The sequence below is a fragment of the Typopeltis vanoorti genome, chromosome 24 (genome assembly GCF_054136105.1).
Source record: "Typopeltis vanoorti isolate ZY-2024b chromosome 24, IOZ_Tvanoo_1.0, whole genome shotgun sequence".
NCBI lineage: Eukaryota > Metazoa > Arthropoda > Arachnida > Uropygi > Thelyphonidae > Typopeltis > Typopeltis vanoorti.
This window is the reverse complement of record NC_143572.1, coordinates 50237065-50263574: the sequence shown is the minus strand read 5'-3', so window position 1 is coordinate 50263574 and position 26510 is coordinate 50237065. Positions and strand designations below refer to the sequence as shown.

Sequence of the window (26510 nt, the reverse complement as noted above, 5' to 3'; positions counted from 1 at the left end):
CCAGTTAGTAGGTCTGATTCTGATAGCCAGGTTTCACTAATACCTACAATCAGAGGTCGCAACATATTGACTAAGGCAACAAACTCTACCCTTTGTTTCTGATACTGCTAGCATTCGTGTACGGACATAATAATCTACCTGTTTGTTCTTTTGTATAGTCTTGTCTGCAGTCTGTCTGCCTGACACAGATGGACAACTTGCAGATCTCTATTCCTCTCTAATGCCTTATACATGTAGACATTTTTGCACATGTTTGATAGATACGAACTGGACGAACACAAAGCCAAAATCGTTCTGTCCTCAACATTTCTATGACAAAGCCCATTCCTGTCATTAACACAGTTATATTGATTGGGTGTCGAGGCTAGCTGGTGAACGGACGTGCTACTGGAGAGCTCCTGAGAGATTTGTGTTTTTTGTTGATTTATTGGTGTTTTGGATTCAATTTAATGGACTTAAGTGTGTAATTTTGGTATATTATTGGAGCTTTATTAGCGTGGTTAGTGTACTAAAGTGTTTTATAACATAATCTATGTTGGGAAGTCGCCGCTAGATGAATTCGTAATGTGTAGTGTTCGTGCAAGCTCCAGATAAGATAAGTATCATTTTCAGTTATCGATACAAATTACTTAATATTGTGTAGTTTTGTTTTGTTTGCCTTGCGTATTTTAGTGCATCTATTTTTGGTGTGTTATAACACGTTGCAAATAAGTATGGCACCTGTGCGAAGGAAAATGGCGGCTAGTAATGAAGGTTCGCCAACGTTATCAAAGAACGGTAGCATAAAAGAAATGAGTCAGTGTACTAGCTGTGAAATGTACGCTTTGCGGAGTGCGGTCGGAGTGTGGTTAGATGATAATAAAGGATTGAATGTGTGTAGAAAATGTAGGGAGAATGAGGAATTGAAGTGTATTTCGGATCATGAGTGTGATATTTTTGTCAACCTTCAGAATGAAGGAAATAGGGATATGACAAGAAACGGCAAGGTTGTACATGAAAATTGTGTGTGAATGTAGAAAGTGTGAATGATAGTATAAATGGTTTCTCAGAGAACAAAAAAGATGAGATAGATGCATTGAGTGAGATCACGTTGTTGAATAGTGCGATAGAAAGAGCAAAACAGCAGTTAGAGTGCATGAACAAAAGTAGACTGAATGAACCAACCAATAATAAAAGGTATGACAGGAAAAATAGACGTATGAATGTGAACATGAACAATATGAAGGATAGAGTGCTGTATGGAGACTCGTTAGTACGAGGTGTGTTAGTAGAGGATTTGACAAAATCGTACCAACCTGGTGCGACCATAAAGGACGTAACTGAGTCTATTAGAGAGCAAAAGGAAAGGGTGAAAGAAATGATTGTTGTGGCAGGTACGAATGATTTGAAAGGAGATAAAATGGAAATGATAGAAGACCTGAATGAATTGTTTGAGGTAGCAAAAGAAAAGAGTGAGAGAGTTAGAATGATTAGTCTTTTGCCACCACGGTATGACAGCGAAATGTTTAAAAGGAGGGCTATAATTGCGAATGACTTTATGCGTGGGTTATGTATGACGAGTGGTGTGGAATTTGTGGATGTGTGGAGTGAGTTTGATGGGCGAAAGGATCTATATAAGATGGATGGCTTGCATTTGAATGGTTACGGTGTAAGAAGACTTGAGAAAGTGTTGCTGAATGTAGTGGATGTGCAAATTCAGGGAAACTAGATTTGTTAGGGGGGGGGGAGTAGAGATACAGTCCTAATGGAGGCAGTTGAATGTAAGAATGAATATAATATGCCAGAGCAAATAAGGACAACAAATCTGAGTGGGATAGTTAAAATAAGGCATCAAGGTAGGGTTGGGGCTAATGGGGGTCTTAAATTCATGTACACTAATACTAGGAGTATTAGGAACAAGAAGGAAGAGTTTTTGGCTATGGTTGGCACTTCCAGACCACAGGTTATAGGTATTAGTGAAACATGGCTGACTGTAGATGATATAACTAGTGGGATTGAATGTGATGGGTATAGTGTGTTCAGGAATGACAGAGAGAATAAAATGGGGGGAGGAGTATTGTTGATGATAGCTGATGAGCTCCAGCCAAGGAGAATAGAAGTTGAATTGCAGGATAGAGAAAAGAGCACATTTGAGGCCATTTGGTGTGAGATTGTGGCTAGCAGAACTAAATATACAATTGGGTGCTGCTATAGACCAGGTGATGGAAAAGATGGTGGTGACAGTATGCACAAGCAAATAGAAGAAATGAGTGGAGGGAGGGTAATTACTATGGGAGATTTCAACTATGGTCGCATTGATTGGAGTGAGGAGAGAACACACAGGAGGAACGAATTGGATTTTATGCGATTATTAAGAGATAACTATCTGCAACAGCGTGTAATGGAAAATACTAGGGGTCAGAGAGTGCTTGACCTAGTAATTACATCTGAGGATTTGGCTGTAACAAATATGACCACATTGCCACCAAACGGTGAGAGTGATCATAGGGTCTTAACTTGGGAGGTGGCTAAAGGTGTAGAATTTTCAATTAAGACAGGGTACATGTGGAATTATCGGGCTGGAAAGTATGACAAGCTTAGGAGTTTGATTGGTTCAGTGCCATGGCATGTACAACTGCAAGGACTAGAAGTTGATAGTGCATGGGAGGTAGTTAAGTGCTTGCATGAAGCAATGGCTGACTGTATACCTAGAGTCCGAATAATAAATCAGGTAGGGGTTAAATGGATGAATAACACCATTAAGCTTGAGTTGCAAAAAAAGAAACAACTATGGAGGGAATTTAAGGAGAAGGGTGACCGGCAGGCACATGAACGGTATAAAGCGCAGGCCAGAAGGGTGACGAGTGTGGTAAGAAAAGCAAAAAAGGATTACGAAAGAACATTGGCCATGCAGGCTAAAGAGAATCCTAAACAGTTTTTTAGATATGTAGCAAGTAAAAGGAAAAATGTACATGGCAGATTGATTTTAAAGAATGCCGATGGTAGGGAGGTAACTGAATCAGTTGAGATAGTTGAGTTACTGAGTGAGCACTTTGCAAAAGTATATCATCCAGGTGGTGACATTGCAGAAACGAATAAACCAGTAGATTATACGGGAATTGTGGTTAATGAAGTGGAGGTGAGTAGTCTATTGCATAACCTCAATGTCAATACATCTGTGGGATTGGATGGTATACCAGCTCGTGTTGTACGAGAAGCAGCTAATGAATTGTCAGTGCCCTTGACCATTTTGTTTAATTTGAGTCTCGGGTCTGGGTTGGTCCCGAGCGCATGGAAAGAGGGGAAAAAGTTCCACTGCATAAAGGTGGTTCCAAGACTGCTGTTGTAAATTACCGACCGATTAGCATATCAGGAATCATTGTCAAGGTCTTAGAGAAATTAGTCAAGAAAAGAATACAGGATTGGATAGATGAAAATGGGATATTGTATGGGGGACAACATGGTTTTGTGAAGGGTAGATCATGCCTCAGTAACTTGCTCACGTTTTATAACACAGTGACGGCTGAACTGGATAGGGGTAATGGGTTTACAGTGATACTACTGGACCTTGCCAAGGCCTTTGATAGGATACCACATGGAACCCTAATCAGTAAACTGGAGCAGATGGGTATAGATATAGGGTTGGTGAGATGGATAAGAGGGTGGTTGAAGGAGAGATATCAAAGAGTGGTTTATTCAGGAGTGGAGTCTAAAAGACGTCTTGTGACTAGTGGAGTGCCACAGGGCTCTGTTCTTGGACCACTGCTTTTCAATTTGTTCATCAATGATATTGGAAAGGATCTGAGAGGAAGTGTTCACTTGTTTGCTGATGATGCAAAGTTGGGTAGAGCAATTGTGAGTGCACAAGATGTCAAAATTTTACAGGATGATTTGGATAGTTTGGAGGACTGGGCTAGGAAAAATGGATGTCAATTTAATGTGGCAAAGTGTAAGGTTATGCACTTTGGGGTGAAAAGAATAGCAGCAGTATATCGCATTGGTGGAATCATACTCCAGGAGATTGATGAGGCCAGGGATTTGGGAGTGTTGGTGGATAGGGAGTTGAAGTTTAGGGGGCACATTGCAAAAGTAACTAAAACAGCTCACCAAATCACTTGGCTTCTGAAAAATACTTTAACATGCAGAGACGAACAAGTTGTTGTTCCTCTGTATCGAGCCTTGATAAGACCCCATCTGGACTTCTGTGCCCAGCTATGGGCACCAGGGTTTCTTCGTGATGGGGAGGAAGTGGAGAGGGTCCAGAGACGAGTGACCAAGATGATAGCAGGTCTGTGGAATGAACCTTATGAGAATAGGTTGAAGATTTGTGGGTTGCAGAAATTGGACGATAGGCGAAGGAGGGGTGATATGATTGAGACATTCAAATTACTGAAGGGTTTTTATAGGATTGATCCAGAAGATATTTTTGAAAATATGACTGGTGGTGGGAGGACTAGGGGCCATGCATGGAAGCTGGGCAAGAGCGTGGTTGACAAGGGTGTTAGAGCTAGGTTCTTTACTTGGAGAGTGGTAAATGAGTGGAATAAGCTTCCAGAGTCTGTTGTGGGTGCTACGACCGTGAATGAGTTCAAGGCAAGGTATGATAGATACTGTGTGAATGTTGAATAGTTGTTCTTGACATGATGTTAGGGCCTCCCTCGATGAGTCTGTCGACTCCTTGAAGTTTCCCGGAACAATAATAATAATAATAATAATAATATAACATTGTTGCTCTTACACTTACATTCACACCATTCCTCCCTTTATAATTTAGTTTCTCTGACTCTCAGTGTTAGGTCTCATACCAGTTATTAGTTTTTCTAGACTCCTGATACTAAATACATTCAGGTGTAAGCTGTCCCTCTTATACAAATCCAATCTTCCCTTAAACTCACTCACTCCATACATCCAAAAACTCGCATCCATTCCTTCTACACAGCCTATACATCAAATCGTTTGCCATCATAGCCCTTCTTAATTCATTTTTATCATAGCGATTTAAAATACTGATGATTTTCACTGTCTCACTCTTCACTCTCGCCTCTTTCAACAACCTTTCATGTCCTCTCTCATACTGAACTTATCGCCAGTTAAGTTGTTAGTACCTACTACAACTATAAACTAACAAATATATGAATGAAATATCTTAAAAGAGAAAATGCACTGCAAATTATACCTTCTTTAACCAGGGTTGTTTTAATAAGAATAACTTTCAAATTTGATGTCTTATTTGAAGTCAGTGAATCTTTATAATTTTTTTCTTATTTGTTTAAACTTCAAACATGCTATATTAAAATATGTACGTATTTCCTTCTTATGGCTCTACAGCCTAAATCAAGCCTTGGCCTCCTGGGATTTGTTGCCTCCAAAAATGTCTGTCCTAAACTTTACTTCTCAAGTTTTGTAATACAATGCTGCTATTTTGACTAATAGTGTCTATCATTTTGTTCTAAGTTTTCTTTTTGGTTCTTTTACCAAGAATTTTATTATTTATTGTATTCTTAACACTCGGGAGGTCACATCTGATCTGACAGATAAATGCTAATTGTTAACATGAATATTCTTTAACCTATTTATTGTATAGGTTGAAGGTCATGAGTAGCTGTGCATTCATATGTTACAAGTGATATTCCGCACTTTTTTTTGCTGCCAGTTTGGTTTAACATATGTTATGTAAAGGTTTATGATGTTTGACAGTAAATGTTATCTGACAGATACTGCAACTTCTGATGTCAGTATAGTATAGTTGTTTTTTTTTATTCTTTGTTCAATAATTTCTAGATTGTAACTGAAAATAAATAAACCATCGTGTATTACTGAAATAGAGAGCCAAAGGCTGATTTTTATCATACATATCCTCTAGGAGATGTGCTTTACATTTATGGAAAATACTGAGGACAGTGCTCTTGAGCTGGCCCCACCTTTACTCCGAGTTTTCCAGTATGGCACTACTTATGCTTGCGTCTGCTGAAACTTTTAGTTTCTATATTTTCGGCACAAAACTCTTGAAATAATATTGAAATAATGTTGGATTCAATATTTATCATACATATCATCTAGGAGATGTGCTTTACATTTATGGAAAATACTAAGGAAAGTGGTCTGTAGCTTGTTCCACCTTTACTACGAGTTGCCCAACGTTGAACTACTTATACTTGTTCCGCAGAAACTTTTAGTTTCTATATATATGTATATATTCGGCACGAAACTCTTGTAGTTTCTATATTCTGCTATGAAATAATGTTGGATTCAATATTCACATAATTTGTACCATCATGTATTATATTTGCAGTGTTTGTTCTTTATTTTTTTTTTGCATTTTAGCACATACTAGTAATGAATGTTATCTCTCACATATATCGCATCCTACGCTGCAAAATTACCACCGTGACCTCCTGAGTGTTAAGAACACTGTCATTTATCATATTAAAGACTGCCTTTCCTGCTGGAACTTTTTGAACTTCATTATACTAGATATTATGGGTTCTTTATAAAGTTGATATAACTCATGATTGTATCTGATCCTCCAGAGATTTATCATTCACTGTACCAAATATTTTTCAAACGATTTTCCTTTCAAAAGCTGAAATCAAATTCCCCACCCTTACCATAAATATACAGGTTTCGTATACATAGTTAATTAGACAAATTATTGATTTATATATTTTTACTTTAGTTGTCCAATAAATATCTTTTGAACTGAGTACACATGAGAGAGAACAGAAAGCCTACTTACCTCTCTTTATTCGATTCTACACTCCAGCCATTTCATTTGGTTGGCTAGTTGTCAATTACCACTAAATATTAAATTGTTCCACTTTTTCTATTTCAAGGCTCTCAATTTTCACAATTGTATCAGTTAACTGATTTTGCCTTGGTACTAAGTATTATTTTGGATTTTTGTTATTAATTTTTTTAGCCCTATCTCTTATGCTGATTTTCTAGTTCCAAATATGTTTATTCTGCTTTCTGTTTGGTTCTTGACATGATGTTAAAGTCATCTGTATATGCGACAATCTGCACTGATATGTTTATTCAAGTACCAGCAAAAAAAAAAAAAAACAGATAATGTATTCCAAAGCTAAGTTAAATTTACAGAAACTGTTTTGTCATTCTTCGTATGTATCAGGTAAATCAGACTCTTTTCCATTCTTTTGGCATGCCCTCTTCTGTATGGTTGAAATCAATTTATATATTTTGTCTTCTAGTTTCTTTCCTCCTGCTTTCAGTAATAACTCAGCAGAAATTTATTTATTCCTGAGGATTTGTTGTTCATGAGTGAATGTATTATTATTATTAAGAGAGACCACCAGAAAGTTAGAAACACATTGAGGAAGGCCATACTATTCGCAACAGCAGTCATACCTGTTCTTCAATTCGTTCACTCTACTTGCACACACAGCAACCAACGGGAATTCATTCCAATCATGCACTAATCTAAGAGAGAAAAATCTAGCCCTAACACCCTTCTCGACAGCATCTTCCAGTCTAAACTTGGCATGAAATTCGCAATAATAATTTTATGTCATTAGATGGTGCCGAATCACACAATCTCTCTATTTTGCAAAAGAAATTCAATTTTTTTCAGATCTTTTTCTTCTATTGGTGCATCATCATCAAATTCCTGCCATGTACCCTCAAGGGGTGTACAGGATATGATAGCACTACATGAAAAATTTACATCATTATTAATTTCCTATCTACAATTTTCCTCCAAATCAGTCTGTTACTTGTCAAGACTCCAACATTATCACACTTGTTTTGCTAATCTTTCCTCACCCATTCTGTTTAAGTGACCATACCACCTGAGATTAGCTCTACTAACGCATTCCTGGATGCTGACAATATCACATTCTTTTCTAATTTCCTCATTTTGAATATGATATTGCCATTGATGCCATCTGTTCACGCCTCTAATTTTTCTCAGGACTCTCATATCTTCGGTCTCTAGTCTTTGGTCAAGTGTTTTACTTCTGACCCAGCTCTCAGATCCATAAGTTAAATAGGCTTGAATACTGTCTTGTATACAGCTAATTTAGTGTTTTGGCTAATTTCTCTCTTATTCCATATGAATTTATTCTACTGACTTCCTACCATACCAGCTTTGTTGATTCTGTTGTCTATTTCCATATTTAATTTACCAGCTTCACGAAAAATCGTGCCTAAGTAGCTGAAATGTTTTACTTATTCCACAGGTTCTCCGTTCACAACGCAGTTGACATTTTCAATGATTCTGCCTATTTTCATTGTCTTTGTCTTTTTACTGCTGACCTTCATACCATAATCTATTACAACAGCTATTCAATTTAGTCAGAGAATCTTGCAGACTTGTAGCGGATTTATTTAGAAGTATAACATCATCTGCATAAAGCAAAGAGCTGACATTAACATCTCCAATTTTAATATATCATGTTTAATACCACTTTCCTTCATAATGTGATCCATATAGATAATGAATAACAGAGGGGATAATGTACATCCTTGTCTCACACCAGATTTAACATTAAGCAATCTTCCTGTACTTCCTTCAATTCTAACTGCTGACTTACAACTCAAATAAAGACTAAGTATTGCTTGATATAATGCCCCACTGACACCATATAACTGTAGCGTATTGAATGGCCTCTCTCTTGGCACCTTATCATATTCCTTTTCCAAATCGACAAAACTTAAATACAGATCTTTGTTATATTCCCATGATTTCTCCACTATTTGTCATAAAGCGAAGATCTGATCCTGACAGCCTCTATTTGACCTGAATCCAGCTTGTTCTTCACCAAGCTTTTCTTCCACAATTCTTCTCAACCATTTTTTCTCAAGTATACTTGCATATATATCTTACCAGGAACACTCAGTAGGGATATACCTCTGTAATTCTCATATTCAGTTTTATTTCGCTTTTTATATGTGGGTACTATGAGAGCTCTACTCCAATCGTCTGGAATTCGTCCCTCTGTCCAGGCATTCTGAATTATGCAGTGCAGCCACTGTAAGACTTTTATACCACCATACTTCAGCATTTCTGGTCGAATATCATCTACTCCTGCTGCCTCTCTACATTTCAAGCCTTTGATGGCTTTTTCTACTTCAAGTATGGATATGTATTCCTGACTGCATGCCTGGTCAGTGTCTTTTTATCACTGTGCTGTCATCATTGCCTGTTTCATTTAGCAAATTTTCAAAATAATTACTCTATACTTCAAGGATATCTTTTTCTCCTGTTTTCATGTCACCTTTATTATCTCTAACTCCTTCAGCACTCTTTCCTCCATTCCTAAGCTTCTTCAACAACCTCCAGAATATTTTGCCACCTTCTTGATATTTATTTTCTATGTTCTTGCCAAAGTCCTCCCATGACTTTTGTTTAGCTAGTTTTACACACTGTTTAGCATTCTTGCATTTGTCTCTGTATTCTCTAAGAGCACAAGCTGACTTATTTGCCAGGAACCTTTGATATGCTTTCATCTTTTCCTTCACTGCCTCTTTAACTTCCTGTGTCCACCATGGAGTTCTAATTTTTCTATCCTTGCAGACAACTTCACCACATGCCTCGCTAGCTGAATCAATCAGGTTTTTCTTCAAGGCTTGCCACTGGATCTCCAAGGTTTGGTTCCTGTGATCTCAAGCTCTTTCATATTTCCTTCAATGAGCTTTGTGTATTTTAGTCTACAGTTCACATCTGAGAGCTGCTCAACTTTTATTCGCTTTAGAACTTTCTTACATGTCATTCTTTTCAATATGATTTCAATTCTATCCTGCTGAAGACTAAATAGTGATCACTTCCAATTTCAAATCCTCTGTACACTCTGGTGTCCTGTACCAGGGAGAAAACATCACTATCAACAATAATAGTCAATGAGACTTTTCCTATTCCTTGCCTTTTCTCTCCATGTGAATTTGTGCACATTTTTATGTTGGAACATGGTGTTAGTAATAACCAGTCCATATCCTGAGCAGAAATCCAACAGGTATTTGCCATTATTATTAGCTTTGCTATTTTCTCCAAATTTTCTCAAAATATTTTTGTATGGCTGACAATCATTTCCTACTCTGCTATTTAGATCCCCAATAAGGACCAACTCTTCCTTTTTCATTGTGTCAGTTGCTTTCTCTAGACTCAAAAAATTCCTCCACTTCTACCTTAGTAGAATCATCTGTGGAACCATAGGCACAAATAAGTCTCATTGTCCAGTCCTCATTCTGATATTTGCCCAAATCACTCTACTTGACACTGCCTGCCATTCAAGAAGATGAGCCTCGTATTTTGTGTTGAATACTATGGCTACTCCTTCTTTTCCTTGATTGTTATTGCCCGAATATAACATTTTGTATTTATTGCTCAGAAAGATCTCACCAGTTTTCGTCTTTTTTGTTTCAGTCACCCCCTATTATGTCGATCTGGTACTTATCTAATTCCTCAGCTAGCTCCATTTCTTTGCCATTCAGGCTTCTTATGTTGATAGTACCGATCTTTAACTCTGGTGATGTTGAGTTGGGGTGTGTTTTCAGATTTGTTCCAGTAGCTGACTTTTTGCTGTTCGCCCAAAAACAACAGGGGCCTTGTTTAACCAGGCGACGCCCCAGCCGGCATGAAATTTTGTCATGTTGTACCATCATTTTGTATTTTGGTTTAACCAATAGGAATACAATTTGGTCGGCTAAATCCCAAATTGCCAGCCCATCCTCGTTCGTTCAGTATCCAGGTAGATACCCAACAGGGTGCACCATGAGAAGGTGAGGATTGGACATTAGGTCAGAAGCCCTGGTCGGTTCTTGCATTCCTTTAAAGGCTATGTGGATGTCTCCTCTCAGTTATACAGCTTTGACCCCTAAGCACCCCTCCATAAGTTTAAAAAAATGCTCGTCTTATATAACATTGTTGTATTTCTTGTCCCAAAATCATAATCCAATAGGTGGTTCTTGAGTTGTGCCCATTTGGTCTGTCCAGTTTGAAGTGTTTTCTTTCCAGAGTCCTTAACAAGTAGTAGGTATCCAGGAATGGGTTGTGAGTCCATTGCCAAACCCACAACCTGGAGGACCAGTTGTCTGCATTAACCCCCAGGATAGCCAAGCTATACCCACAAACTCTTGCACTAAATATGTATATGTAGGTACTCTTTAAATGCATAAATATTTTAATTAAAATTTTTTTTAAATATGTTATCTATATGAGATTTTCTAGTGTTTATACATTTCATTTGTCTGCAGATGAGAAGGTGAGGATTGGACATTAGGTCAGAAGCCCTGGTCGGTTCTTGCATTCCTTTAAAGGCTATGTGGATGTCTCCTCTCAGTTATACAGCTTTGACCCCTAAGCACCCCTTTGTGGTGCTTAGGGGTCAAAGTTTGTGGGTATAGCCAAGCTATACCCACAAACTCTTGCACTAAATATGTATATGTAGGTACTCTTTAAATGCATAAATATTTTAATTAAAATTTTTTTTAAATATGTTATCTATATGAGATTTCCTAGTGTTTATACATTTCATTTGTCTGCAGATGAATCAGATGTGGCTGAACAAGAAAATACTATCATGGTATGGCAGTCTTCATATAAGTATATGAAGGGATTTCTTGTTCCATATACTTTTTATTCTTGTTTGCAAACACTATGTAAAATGTTCATGAAGAAAGCTATCCATGCTACATACGGTCTGTTTTGGTGAGGAATATGTCTAACTGTAATTTTGTAATTGGCTCAATGCCCATTGCATTGATACATATTGGTGTGTGATGAAACTTAATTTAATTCATTTGAGATGTCGAATAACACTTACAATTCAAATATATGTTCAGAAAATATTCTTCATGCTTCTGTAGAAAGTAATTTTCAACACTTTATGAAGTTGTAGCATGGTATCTTCTACAATCATTTCTATTTATTTTCAAACAATTATCTTGCAAGTGGTATTTATGATTTCTGCTAGGTACACTGCCATTCTGTTAAACCATGTACTTGTGATGAAATTGTATAACTTCTATGAAGATGAAGCACTTCTGCATTTTTCCTATGCACAGCAGCTGAATTTTGATTATCATTTTCCTGGCTGGTGGATTGGTCCAAAGGAGATAGCCACCCAGATTCTAGGACCCATTGGATTTTGGTCTGGGGAGGGGATGACAGAATTATGTGTTAGACAAAAGTGACAACATGATATATATATTGCTTGGCTGTGTTTTGGATAACAGGCCATTTAAACGAGTCCTAATCAACCAATGACACCAAGGGTGGTATATTTTTAGAATTCAGAATACTTAAAATGCTTCAGGCTCATAAGTTTGCTTTTTTTTTTTATTAATATCAAAAATTAAATTTAATGATCCGGCATACATCAAAGTGAATATACTTACAAGACTTGCAGGCTTTTCTAGGTTTGGATGAACAAATTCACTCAGAGATATAGCACTTCCAATTCCAACAACCCTTTTTACTCTTTTTGCACCTTCATCAAAAATCAATCCCAGATTAGCAGTAGGATTTCTGAGTGCTTTCTGAATTTCTTTGAGGTGACTACCTGCATACTGTATGCCTGTAGTTTATAGTAAAAAATATTTAAAATTTATGAATAAAAAGATTTATTGAGGCACAGAATATGGCAAGAATAAAAGACAAATTTTCATTTAGACAATCAAATTTAATTTGCAGTTATTTAAAAATTGTAATCAAAGAACCTAGTCATTATTAACACCATGTTCAAACAAAAATGTGCACAAATTCACATGGAGAGAAGATGCAAGGAATAAGAAAAGCAGATTGACTATGTCATTGTTGATAGTGATATCTTGATGCTGGTTCAGGATACAAGAGTACAGAGGATTTGAAATTGGAAGTGACCATCAGTTAGTTCTAAGTAAGATAAAAATGAATCTCACACTGAAAAGAAGAATATGTAAGAAAGTTTTAAAAAAGAATTAAAGTTGAGTGAGCAGCTCATACAAGTAAACTCAACTACATAAACATTACTGAAGAAAAAAATGACAAACCTTTGAGTTACCAGTGACAAATTCTGAAGAAAAAACTGATTGATTGATTCAGTTAGCGAGGCACGTGGTGAAGTTGTCTGCAAGGATAGGAAAATAAGAACACCATGGTGGATTCAAGATGTTAAAGAAGCAATCCTGAACAAGAAGAAAACATACCAAAAATTTCTAGTAAATAAGTCAGTAGATATCCTAAAAAAATGCAGAGAAAAATATAAGCGAGTTCAGCCATGTGTAAAAGCTGCTAATTCTAAAAGTCATGGGAAAACTTCAGTAAGAATATAGAAGATAAATAGCAAAAATGTGGCAAAATATTCTGGAGGCTATTGAAAAAGTTTAGAAATGGAGGAAGGAGTACTATGAAAGGAATCAATAATAAAGGTGACATGAAAACTAAGATAAGGATATCCTAAATGTCTGGAGTAATTACTTTGAAAGACTGTTAAACAAAACAAGCAGTGACAGAACCATACCAGAAAATTTTCAAAAGGAATGCAAATGCTTTTGCTACCTCAATATTTGAGATAGAAAAACTCATCAAAAACATAACATAAGATGTGGGAAGGAAGCAGGAATAGATGATATTCAATCAGTATAAGAAATGTTTAAATATGCAGGTATAAAAGTTTTGTAGTGGCTACACTGTATAATTCATAGGACCTGCTCAGAAGGTCGAATTCCAGATGACTGGAGTAGAGCTCTCATAGTTCCCACCTGTAAAAAAAGAGAATAAAGTTGAAAATGAGAATCACAGAAGAATTTTTCTAATAATGTTCCATGTAAGATTCATGCAAGCATACTTGAAAAAAGGTTGAGATAAACTGTGGAAGAGAAACTTGGAGAAGAACAAGCTGAGTTCAAGTCAAACAGAGGTTGTCAAGATCAGATTTTAACTTTATTGCAAATAGTTTAGAAATCATGGGAATATGACAAAGATATGTACTAAAGTTTTGTAGATCTGGAGAAAAGCTTTTCAAAACACTAGAATTATGTGGGGTAAATGGATCAGTATACAGAGCAATACATAGTCTATATTTAAGTCATAAGTCAGCAACTGGAATTGAAAGATTAACAGATGGTTTCATGTAAAATGGGATAATACAAGGATACACATTATCTCCACAATTTGCATTATGAAAGAAAGTAGCATGAAAAGTAACAGACTAATTTGGAGGAAAAGTATTGATACAAGATTAATAATAATATAAACTTAATGATGTAGTGCTGTCATTGTAGCCTGAGCATCCCTTGAGGATAAGTGTCAGGAAATTAATGATGATCAAAAAAACCTACCAAACTACCTTAGTTACATTTCCCAATACTATATAAACCACTGATCTATGAAAGGAGAGAAGAAAATTTCCATACATAATTGCTAGAGCAGATAAAATAATTTACAGATCGACTGCCAGATAACTATTAGCACACGCTTTTCTTTATCACAGTGCATTAAAATGAACAGAATCTGAAGCCTTCAACATGTGAAGTTTACTGTTAATTTCAGGGTTGTAGCTTATGCTATTGAGAAGTAATACCTAGTAAAGTGGATTGTGCGCTGCCTTTTTAAATTTAATCTAAAAAGAGAAAACCTCAAATAAAGACTAGCTAACCTGAATTGAATGCAGCTTCAAAATAGGAAAATTTGTTACAAGAAGCCTTCAAGATATGAGAAACTACTTTTCACAAGTGACCAGCACTTAGATATTTAAATGGTTTATTCAGCGAAACAAAATGTCTATTAATGATACCCAATGCTGGACATTGGGTATATATAACATGACACAGATCAAGAAAATTTCCACGAAGACAAATACATGACTATTGGAATCTTATTTGGACCATGTCAAGACATTCTCTCCTTGAAACCATTAACAGACAAAGCACTTACAACTGACTCCAGCAAGCCATTACATCCATTCATCACTCTCTCCAAGAGAAAAATCAAGTCCTTATGTCCTTGCTAACCACACTCTTACCCAACTTCCATGGAAGACCTTGTGTTCTGTCCTCTCTAGCCAAGTGCTGAAACATTTCCCATGCATTGATCTTATAAAATCCTTTAGGTAATTTAAATGTTACCATACCCCCCCCTCTCTTTTTGCCTATCAACCAACTTTCATAATCCGCAAGCCCCCAATCTATCCTCATAGGGAGCATCCCACAGACCACTTGCCATCTTGGTCACTAGCCTCTGGATCTCTCCAGCATGTCCTCATCCCTCAAAAACCCAGGTGACACAGTAATCCAGATGTGGTTGTATCAAGACTTTATAGAGAGGAATGATATTAGAAAAATATTTGACTCAGTTTCTTTTGAAGATCATCACAGGTAAAAAAATAAGATACATTTTAGGGGTGCAATCACCAAGAAAAAAAAATCACCTTGGTGAAACAAGCTATCTTTATGAACTGTTCTGAAATGAAAACTATAATATATTTTCATTTCAGAATATGAAAACTGAGTTGAAATTCAGGGGGCATATTGTAAAAGTTGATGAAATAGCTCAAAGGATTATTGCATATTGAAAACAGACTAACAAGTAAAAATAAAGTGGTTATTATCCCTCGTGTTAGGGTTAGGTAACAAGGGATGGTGGCACTTGTTAACCGTCTCTTCACTGCATGTTGCTTAATTAGTGATAGCTTTGGGCCAGCTATCTGATTGACTACCAGTGGAGATTGAACTCCCACTCAGTCTCCAAAAGTTAGATAGGGCTAAAATGGCCTTGCCTACTGCCCTATAAGGGAATAAAAACATAAGGCTATGATTCGGCCACATCTCGACTACTGTAAACAGATTTGGTCAAATGGGTTTCCTGGGAATCAGGAGGTGGTGGAGAAGATTCAGGGATGATTGATCAAGCTGGTGATAGGTGTGTGAAAGGCTCTCTGTGAGGACAGGTTGAAGGTGTGTTTAGCTGATTTGGTTTAGTGTTTAGAAGAAGAAGGAAATTTTTCAAAACATGATGAACAGAGCAAAAAAGGGATCATCCCTGGAAATTGTGAGAGAGTATGGTTAATAAGGGTGTGTGAACTAGATCTTTGCTTGGAGGGTAGTGAATTAGTGTAATGGGTTGCCAGAGGTGGTTATGGGTGCAAGGAGAGGTCTTGTGTTGGGTCTTCTGACAATGGAGATACCCACATAATTAATAATATCAATATTTAAAGTATCACAGAATTTGAAATATCCTCTCTTTTTATGATAGCAGCAGCTAGGGTACACCTCCTTTGGCCTAGATCTTATTAAAACATAATTTAAATGATAAAATCATGTAGATGCTAGCTAAGATAGTTTACATTGAAATTGAGAAATTCAAGAAAAACATGAAAGACTGTAAAAATCTGTAGCAATTTAAGTACCATGGGTAAGCTTTTTAGATAATCCATGAACCCTCCTTGTTTTAGAAACCAGATGAGCAACATTTTCAAGCTGTTTAAAGGTTTTAATAAGCAAGGTAGTGGTCTCACATGAGAAGATGAAAACTTGTGTAGTCATGATTATTCATAATAATGTTTTACAGTATAAACACCAGAAGAACAAAATTTATTGAGTTGCTAATATTTCACTGGATTTCAAAACAGCATCTTTGCAACAAAATTGCAACTCTAGTAGAACAGACAATCTCAGATTGTTTGCTGAAATAATTCAAATTATAACTGAACAGGAACTAATATCCTTTCAAGGCACCCTCCTCTAGAGGCTGGATAAAAAATGAAGTTAATTCAGAAAAGTTAAATATGTTCTTAGAATGTATAAGATCAATGTGAGAAATATCAATAATATGTTGCAGACATTAAATATTTAAAAGCAATTCAGAAATTAGAATATATTTCTTACCTGTTAGTGCTATAAAAAGACGTAATATATCATTTGTGCCTTCAAATATACGAAAGATTCTAAGATCACGAAGCATTCTTTCTAGCCCAGCTTCCTTCATGAAACCCATTCCTCCTAACACTTGAATGGCTTCATCAACAACAAACCATGCGGCTTCTGATCCGAACACTTTGCTAATGGCAGCTTCCAACTGGAAATCATGATATCCTCTATCCATGTTTCCTGATACCATATAAGCCATTGACTAGGGAAGAGAAAGATGAAAAATATAGAATCTCTAAATAATCAGATATAAAAATGAGTTCATTAAATTTTTTTATAGATTAAGAAGATAAACAATGCTTTAGAAAATTACACTATAAAAAAATTTAATGAACTCATTTTTATATCTGACTGTGTAGTCTTGAACAAACGATTAACAATGGTATTGTATTAATGAAAATGAAATTAATTGTCAATGGGCAAAATTTTGGCTCACATCAGAAGCCAGGAAGAAATCCTACAAGGTAAGGAAAACAACTCATCTCAATATTAATCATGTTTAAAAGTTTTATTTCTTTCCCAAAGCAAACTCATAGTCAGTGCATAAATCATTGGGAGTGGGGAGAAGAGCCTAAAAGGTTTTATTGACCTCAAAAACTATGCAAAGAGCAAAATAACATTTCCTTTGAAACAGTTTTGAAAGTGATGGCAGAAAGCTATAATAAGGATAGCCCTCATAAATATAAAGACAAGAAAATGAACTTCTTGTGAGCCCATAATTTGTCTTATTACAATTGCCACTACCAATGTATTTTGATTTTGATGATAAAGTTTTAGTTATTTTCTTTTTTTTTCTTATGACTTACAAACTGCCTGTGTTCATTTAAATACACCTTTCAAACGTGAGATTCTATGGTACTAAAAAGGTTTTGTCCATACAGGATTTCTGATGGGTGCCTGATAAGAGTTAAATTGTCTGGAACAGCAGTCATGCTAATGAAATTTTTAATCAAAAGTACTAAGAAGAGATAAATGTATGGGCTTGGAAACCCATGTATAATAATATCAGATAACTTTCATTGTTTTAGAGCCAGGTTTAAAACAATGGATAATCATATCTTTTTCTTCCAGTTACTAAGGCCAAACTGAAGTTTTATAGGCTTTTCCTTGTTTCTGTATTAGTTCAGCATCTCAATTAGTTTTCAATAATTCTCCCTCTCTATAATTCATTTCAACTACCGAACATATCTATAACCAGGACTTGAAAATAACATTCGTGCTCATTTCTGAGAATTTCTAATTGACTAGTTAAAATAGAAGGGTTTCAGTTTGATCATCAGCTTTATTTATATAATGCCAATTCTATGTCAAGTTTTTTTTTTTGGCATTTTTATTATCATCATTCCTGCTGGGACATGCTATTTGTTGGCATAGTTGGTGCATCCACTCACCAACCAACACGCTGTGGGTTCAGATGCTGCTGTCAGCAAGAATGTTTGCAATTGTCTTTTGATGGGAGATGAACTCCATCATCTGGCATGAGACCACTACTCCATTTATTCGAGAACTGAAGTGGCTTGAAAAGTTCATTATTTGGTTTTTAAGGGTAAGAAATAAATACAAAAAATATAGAAAATTTATAAAAATAGAAAAAATCCCTAAGTACACTCACAGTATTAAGGCACTACAGGCTTACAACTTTTTGTGGGTGGAAGTCATAAAAAAAAAGGTCATTAAAAATGCTTGTATTATTGATTGTCGGATTTTTCTGTAATGTAATATGACCAATAAAAGGAAAGGATATGCATGCATCATTTTATCTTTAGAGAGCACTTAACCAGCCAGCTGCAATATAGAATCCTAAACAGATGCAGAGCAGACAAAGGAAACTGGCTAATTTTGTATGTAATGATGGAATATGCATAATCAATTAAAAACTTCAGAGTAAATTTTTTTTAATTTTTTATTTTCCAAAAATATTTCTTTAACATTAACATAGGTAATATAATAATTAACATTAATAACTGTTATTAAAAATGTTAATGTTACTTAACAGCTTGCGTTAATAGCAAGCATTAACAAAAGCATATAATTTGACTAGGTGCAGGATCAAATATCTATCTATGATATACTAGTTGACTGTGGTAGTGGCCAAGCCGATGCTGGACTAGTACAATATTTGCCTGAAGTGAAATTTACTCGAGAACTGAATGACATATATATTTTAAATCAGCAATAAAAAGACAAAAAATGAAAATGTGCAAAACATTGAAAACATCACTACATTCTGAATGAAGAACAAGTAAAACATTTCAGCTATTTAGGCATACTTTTTAGTGAACATGGAAGATTAAATATGGGAATAGGCAACAGAATTAACAAAAACTGTATGGTAGGAAGTCAACTGAACAAATTTATATGGAATAAAAGAGAAATTCAAAGAGCTCATTTCCTTAAAAATTTGAATGAATGCCATTTTTTGTCATATGCTAGTTGTAAGAACTAAGTTTTAATATCTCTACTTACCATCACAAGTGCACAAATTTCATAACCTTGAATGGAATCAATGGAGGAAGACGATCAAGAGGCACACCAAAAAAACAACTTGGCTACAGTCTTTGAAGTAAAGTCACAATTATCAAGCTTCAAAGAGATGGCAGAAATGGGCAGAGATAGAGCCAGATGGCAAAGATTTTATACTCAACTCATCACTTGACAGGAGAAAGAAGAAGAGAATCAAGCAATTAGTCAAAACACTGAACTAGTTGTATACAAGATAGTGTTCAAACCTAATGTAACTTATGGAACTGAGAGTTGGGTTAGTAATAAAATCTTTGATCAAAGAGTGAAGACTACAGATATGAGTGTTTTGAAAAAGATTAGGGGAGTGAATAGATGACATCAATAGCAGTGTCATATTAAAAATGAGGATATTAAGAAATAACCTGACATTGATAACATTCAGGAAGGTGTTAGCAGAGCTAATCTAGGGTGATATGGTAACTTAAACAGAATGATAGAAAAAATGTTAGTTAGAAAAACAAGTATTCTTTGCCAGGAAGGCAGGAAAAAAGACCCAGAGGTGGACCTAGATGATCTAGGTGGATTGATACAGTAAGAAGTGCATTAGAATACTGAAATATAAGAGCCAATAATATTGGTCCTCACAGACAACATTAATTTGGATGAAAACTGTTGACAAGAAGCTAGGAATGATGTAATCTTTTCATGTAGTAATATCATAATATTCCTGTATATGTCCCGAGGGTACATATCAGATGTTTGATGATGATAATGATGAAAATGTAAATTGGCTTTATGAAGTAGTATGCTAGGTGGGTGATTAAATTCATCTAACAGTGTGAGACCATCACTCTGCTTACAGGAGACCTAAGGTGGCTTGAAAAAGTCATGTTTAAGCAAGGTTTATGGATTATCTAACCCTTGGCCCACTGGTAAGAATGTATCATAAGTTTACAACCCTTTGTAGGTGGGATTCATCATCATCATCAAATTCCTGACATGTACCCTCAAGGAGTGTATAGGATATGATAGTATTACATGAAAAGACAGATAAAGGAGAAGTAGAAACACACACATTAGATGTGGCTCGCGACCGAGAAACAGATATATCTATATCTACATCTTGACTAACTTCCTAGCCACGATTTTCCTCCAAATCAATCTGTTAAGACTCCAATATTATCCAATCTTATATTTATGTCTTCCAAGGCACTTTTTACTGTATCAATCAGCCTATATTTTGGTTTTCCTCTGTGGGTTTTTTCCTGCCAACCTGGCAGAGAACACTTGTTTTGCTAATCTTTCCTCTCCCATTCTGTTTAAGAGACCATACCACCTGAGATTAGCTGTGCTAACACATTCCTGCATGCTAACAATGTCAAAGTTTTTTCCCAATATCCTTGTTTTTAATATGATACTGCTATTGATGCCATATGTTTAGTTCCCTAATCTTTTTCTTGATTCTCATATCTGTGGCCTCCAGTCTTTGATCACGAGCCCAAATAGCTGAAATGTTTTACTTGTTCTTTAGGCTTCCATCTATTCAGGATGCAGTTGGTGTTTTCAGTGTATCTGCCTATTTTCATTGTCTTTTTAATACTGATTTTCATACAGCAATTATTCAATTTGGTCAGGAAATCCTGCAGACTTGTCCTGGATTTATTTAGGAGTATAACATCATCATCTACTTAACGTAAAGAGCTGAGATTAACATCTCTAAGGAAAGTGATATTAGGTTTAATACTACTTTCCTTCATAATGTGATCCATATAGATGATAAATAACAGTGGAGAGAATGTATATGCTCGTTGCACACCTGATTTAACATCAAACCATCTTCCTGTATCTCTTTCAATTCTAAATGCTGATTTACAACTCAAATAGAGATGCATTGCTTGATGTAATATCCCATTAACCACATAACTGGAGTGTTTTGAACTGCTTTCCTCTTGGAAAGCTGTTCAAAACACTCCAGTTATGTGGTTAACCAGATTTACAAAACTTAAATACAGATTTTTGTTATATTCTCATGATTGCTCAACTATCTGTGTTAAGTGAAAATCTGATCTTTGACTTGAACCCAGGTTGTTCTTCTCCAAGCTTCTCCTCCACATTTTTTTTAGCCACTTCTCAAGAATACGTGCATAAATCTTACCAGGAACACTCAGTAGAGAAATTCCTCTGTAATTCTCACATTCAGCTTTATTCCCTTTTTTATAGATGGGTACTATGAGCACTCTACTCCAATCGTCTGGAATTTGACCCTCTGACTAGGCCTGAATTATGCTGTGTAGCCACTGTAAAACCTTTACATATTTTAGCATTTCTGGTCAAATATCATCTACTACAGGCTGCCTTTCCACATTTAAGGTTTATGATAGATTTTTTCTACTTCAAGTACAGATATATATTTAAAAAAACATTTGAGTCTTTAAAAATTATGATTCTGAGGCTGAAACATTTAATGCTAGTGCTATGTGGGTCCAGAAATTCAGATTTCTGTAGCTTCTACAATGTAAAACTGATGGGAGATGTAGCAGAAATATCATGAGCATATGAATGCTGTAATTGATAACCAAAATTATGTAACCAGGCAAGTATTAAGCTTAGATGACATGCATGCACAGATTAACATTGTTTATCTGGGCATGCATTCATTTCATCCATTTCATCAATGGACTGTGAAAATTTCAAAGTTGATAAAGGATGCAACTGCATATTATGAAGAAGTACATAAGGAGGAATGCTGCATACAACAGACGATATTAGATGCCTTCATTAAGCAGAATACTCCAAAATCTTCATGCCAAGCATGTAGCAAAGATGAAAAATTGATGAATGTCTGACATTACTTCACTATACTGTTTCTTTCTGGTTTATTGTTTTTGCTAATTTTTTTCTCCGATTAAATTTTCATAATTTCATATCATTACAATATATGTTTACTTTTTATTATGATTGAGTTAAATAAATCTTTCTTTTTTTTATGCAACTGTTTTTTTCTCCCTTTGTTTCTGTTTCCATTTATTTCAAATAATCTCTCGAGTTATGTGAATTATTAGTGGCACTAATAATTTTGAGTAATATCTCAAGTTACTTTATATTGTCTCCGAACTGTTGGTTCATGCAACTCCTTTTGTAATCTTTGATATAAAGAAAGAAGCAAATTATGCTATGGAGCACCCTAGATTAGAATATTTTTTTTTGACTGCAACAAAATTTTTAAATTAAAAAATAATATAATATTTAATGAAGGGATTATATATATTGCCTACTTCTTTGTACTTTTGCAATAACAATCTTTGAAATTTGAAGTGGAGATTCTGGATGGTGATGAATGAGTGTGATATTAGTGATAGGTAATATATTAAGAGAGCTCTACTGAATTTTAAAATTTAAAACCGAGATATGAATAAACAAATTAAAAGTAAAAATAATTGGATACTATTAAAAGATGAAAATAAATCCAGTAATGAATGATGTGATATTATTAGTAAACACACTATAAAACTTGTAAAATTCGAAAATTAAAATATTAAAAACTAGAAAGTAAAAACTGTAAAGGATAAAAAAGAATGCCTATTTCATCTTTTGTCATATATTTTTAGATTATTATGTTTTACTTTCAAGGTGTTTACATTCCTTTCTTATCGTTCATAGTTTTTAATCATTTAATATTTTAATTTTTAATTTTTACAAGTTTTATAGTGTATTTACTAATAACATCATTCATCACTGGATTTATTTTCATTCATATCTCCGTTTTACATTTTAAAATTAACAGAGCTCCATCTTGCTATATTACCTGTCATTCATATCATACTTATTCATCACCACTGCAATCTCCACTTCAAATTTTGAAGATCGTTATTGCCAAAAGTACAACAAAGGTAGGCAATATATACGATCCCTTCATTAAAATTTTATTAAAATTTTTAGTTAAAAAAGAGCTGCAATCAAAAGGCACATTCCAATTTATATCAAGATTATAATTATAAAATTATTAGATTAAGATTAACCTTAATGAGTGATGATGGTCACAAGGAGACAGAAGCAGATAAAAGAGTTGAGTTACTGAGTGACCACTTGGCAAGGATATATCATCCTAGTAAGGTTACTGTTTTTAACCTATATGACAGAACCTAATGTGGGAACAGAGATGGATGAATTGGAAATTCTTAGGATATTGCAGAATCTCAATGTAAATACAGCTGTGGGATTAGATGGGTTATCAGCTAGAATTTTGTGAGAATGTGCAAGGGCAATGCCATTGACTAGGCTCCTTAATTTAAATCTCAGCTCCAGTAGAGTTCCAAGGGAGTGGAAAAAGGGCAAAATAATTCCTTTGCATAAAGGAGGTTCTACAAAGGGTCTGTAATTTGCAGTATTGAAGGATCTGTAATTTGCTACTGCAAATTACAGACCAATCAGTATCTCAGGTGTGGTGGTAAAAGTACTAGAAAAATTGGTAAAAAAGAGAATTCAAGAATGGGTAGATAAAAATATGATACGTTATAACAGTCAACATGGGTTTTTGAAGGGTCAGTCATGCCTTAGTAATTTAAAACTTTTTATAACGGTAACAGCAGAGTTGAATAAAGGAAATGGCTACATGATGATTTTTGAAAAGGCATTTAACAGGGCATTTCCACATGGAACTCTGTTATGCAAATTAGAGCAAATGGGGATGGATATGACACTGGTTTAGTGGATAAGAGGGTGTCTAGTAGACAGATATCAAAAAGTGGTATATGGATGGGAGGAACTGAGGAAAAAACAGGTGACTAGTGGTGTGCCGCAAGGTTCAGTGTTGGGACCATTGCTGTTTAATTTGTACATAAATGATATAGGAAATAACCTGAAAATTTCCTTTCAGGTTATTCAGTTGTTTGCTGATGATGCAAAATTAGGTAGAGTAATAGTTAATCAAGGCAATGTGGAGAACTTGCAGGATGATTTAAATGGGCTGTCAGTATGGGCTAAATATGACAGGTGCCAGTTTAATGTGGAGAAATGTAGAGTTATGCATTCTGGGATAAATAGATTACAAGTCGTGTATCACATTGACAGCACTGTACTCCAGGAAATAGATGAAATGTTTCAATAAGGAATTACCATGAGTAGGCATATTTAAATAATTATAATACCGGAATTAATTAATATAAAATATTATTTTACTTGAGTTAATTCCTGTACTATAATTATTTAAAGAAATAGATGAAGCTAAAGATTTAGGGGTGGTGGTAGACAGAAAGTTCAAGTTTAGAGGACATATTGCTAAGGTAGCCCATAAGATTACTTGATATGCCCACATCTGGATTATTGTGCTCAAGTCTGGTCCCTTGGGTTTCTTGGGGATGAGGAAGTGGTAGATAGGATTCAGAGGCGAGTGACCAAGATGGTGTGGTCTGAGGAATGTTCCCTATGAGGACAGATTGAAGGTGTGTGGATTGCAGAAGTTGGTTGATAGGAGAAAAAGAGGGGATATGATAGAAAAATTTAAGTTGCTTAAAGGGTAAATGTTTCAGCATGTGGCTAGAGGGACCAGAACAAGGGGTCATCCCTGGAGTTGAATAAAGGTGTGGTTAGTAGGGGTGCGAGGACTAGATTTTTTTTTTTTTTTGCTTGGAGACTTGTGAATGAATGGAATGGGTTGCCAGAGTCAGTTGCTAGTGCTCTATCTGTTAATGGGTTCAAAGAAAGGTATGATAGATTGTGTGGACAGATCAGGTCTCCCGCAATGAGTCTTCGGACTCATTGGAGATGCTGTATAATAATAATAATAATAATTTAGGGTAGAATATTATAAACTCATTAAAATACCTCAGTTATATATTGCTTCATGCACATTCGAGATATCTTTTCTTGAATGGTTCCATACGAGCTAATTTTATTGCCAAACTGCACACGAGTGGTGGCATGATCAATACATTGCTCAATAGCCACTTTCATAGTACCATTGAGGACAGCAGCCATTCCAAACCTGCCATTGTTGAGTATATTCATTGCTATCTGGAAAAGAGTAAAAAATAAAATACAGATCAGAAAATATTCCATCAAGAAAATTTTAAAAATTTTCTATTATAAATCAAGATTTAAATAAAAGATTTACTGAAAATGATAGTCTAATCATAAACAAGAAGAAAATTGCTGGTCATTCCCAACTGGTTTTGCTATAATTCCAAAGAGGATGAGAATGATTCTGGAAAAGAAGACTAACATATAAAAAAAGCATCAAGTTAGGATTAGAGTTACAGTTCAGTTTGACAGAGAACTTATAGGGACTACTGCTGGAAAGTTATAATGAATTTTCTGTAGAGTGCCTGTGGGACCTCACTTGGAACTTTAGTAGAGTTTGTTACAATAGTGTTTGTATAGTGTTCAGTTTCCTATCAAACACTACTTTTATCTTTATGAAAAACAAACAGCCATACTAAGTAACTTTCATTTTCTTAAACTAGAATGAAATACTTGTAAGCAGAGCAAAAATGGAAACCAGTTTAACAACTCAATCATGAAAATGTACAAATATTTCACTATGCATCTCATACAGTATCATTGTTACACTAAAGTACAAAGGATAAACATATAAACAGTAAAAAATAATCATACATAAATGCACGAAAACAATAGCTATCATCTGAATTCTGGAATGTATATGCTAGAGAAAACAGTATGCTACTACTAGAACATAACATCCTATTTCAAACTATTTAGATGGATTGTGTTCAATGGAACATGGCCAAAGCAACTAAGGCTTAGTATGCTGTCTTATTTCTTCTTCTTCTTCTGGCTAGTTGTTTGCCTATTTGCAAGATGTGGGGGAGGGGAAAAAAAAAAAAAAAAAAAAAAAAAAAAAAAATCCAGGTTTCTAAGGGAGAAAACAGCCACTTCCCATAAGGCTAGCTAACTCACTTCAACTTTAAGTCTTCAATGGTTCTTTGCGTCCTATATATCAGGCCTGCACAACATACGGCCCACAATGGTATTTATTTTGGCTCGTCTGCCTGATTGAATTATTTAATTATATGGGAGATATGAAATTAGACCATTTTTTCCTAGCCTTGAATTAAATTTTTACTAAGACTCAGCATGTTTATGTTCATGTGATTAATGTCACAATCATGTTTCTTTCAACTCGAAAATAAATTGCATTTGGAGTTATTCCCACTGTCGTATTTAATAACAAATTATTACAATCGCTTCGA

General features: G+C 35.2%; 1 protein-coding gene across 1 annotated transcript in view; it reads right to left on the bottom strand.

The window, feature by feature from the left end:
- Acadvl (Acyl-CoA dehydrogenase very long chain) overlaps positions 1–26510 on the bottom strand; it is a 208329-nt gene that overhangs the window by 18351 nt on the left and 163468 nt on the right. Inside the window, exons 9-11 of the mRNA XM_090414015.1 lie at positions 25126–25314; positions 16798–17041; positions 12331–12509 (exon numbers count right to left, since the gene is read on the bottom strand). Of these exons, the coding sequence (XP_090270141.1) occupies positions 12331–12509; positions 16798–17041; positions 25126–25314 (612 nt within the window). The remainder of the gene's footprint in view (positions 1–12330; positions 12510–16797; positions 17042–25125; positions 25315–26510) is intronic.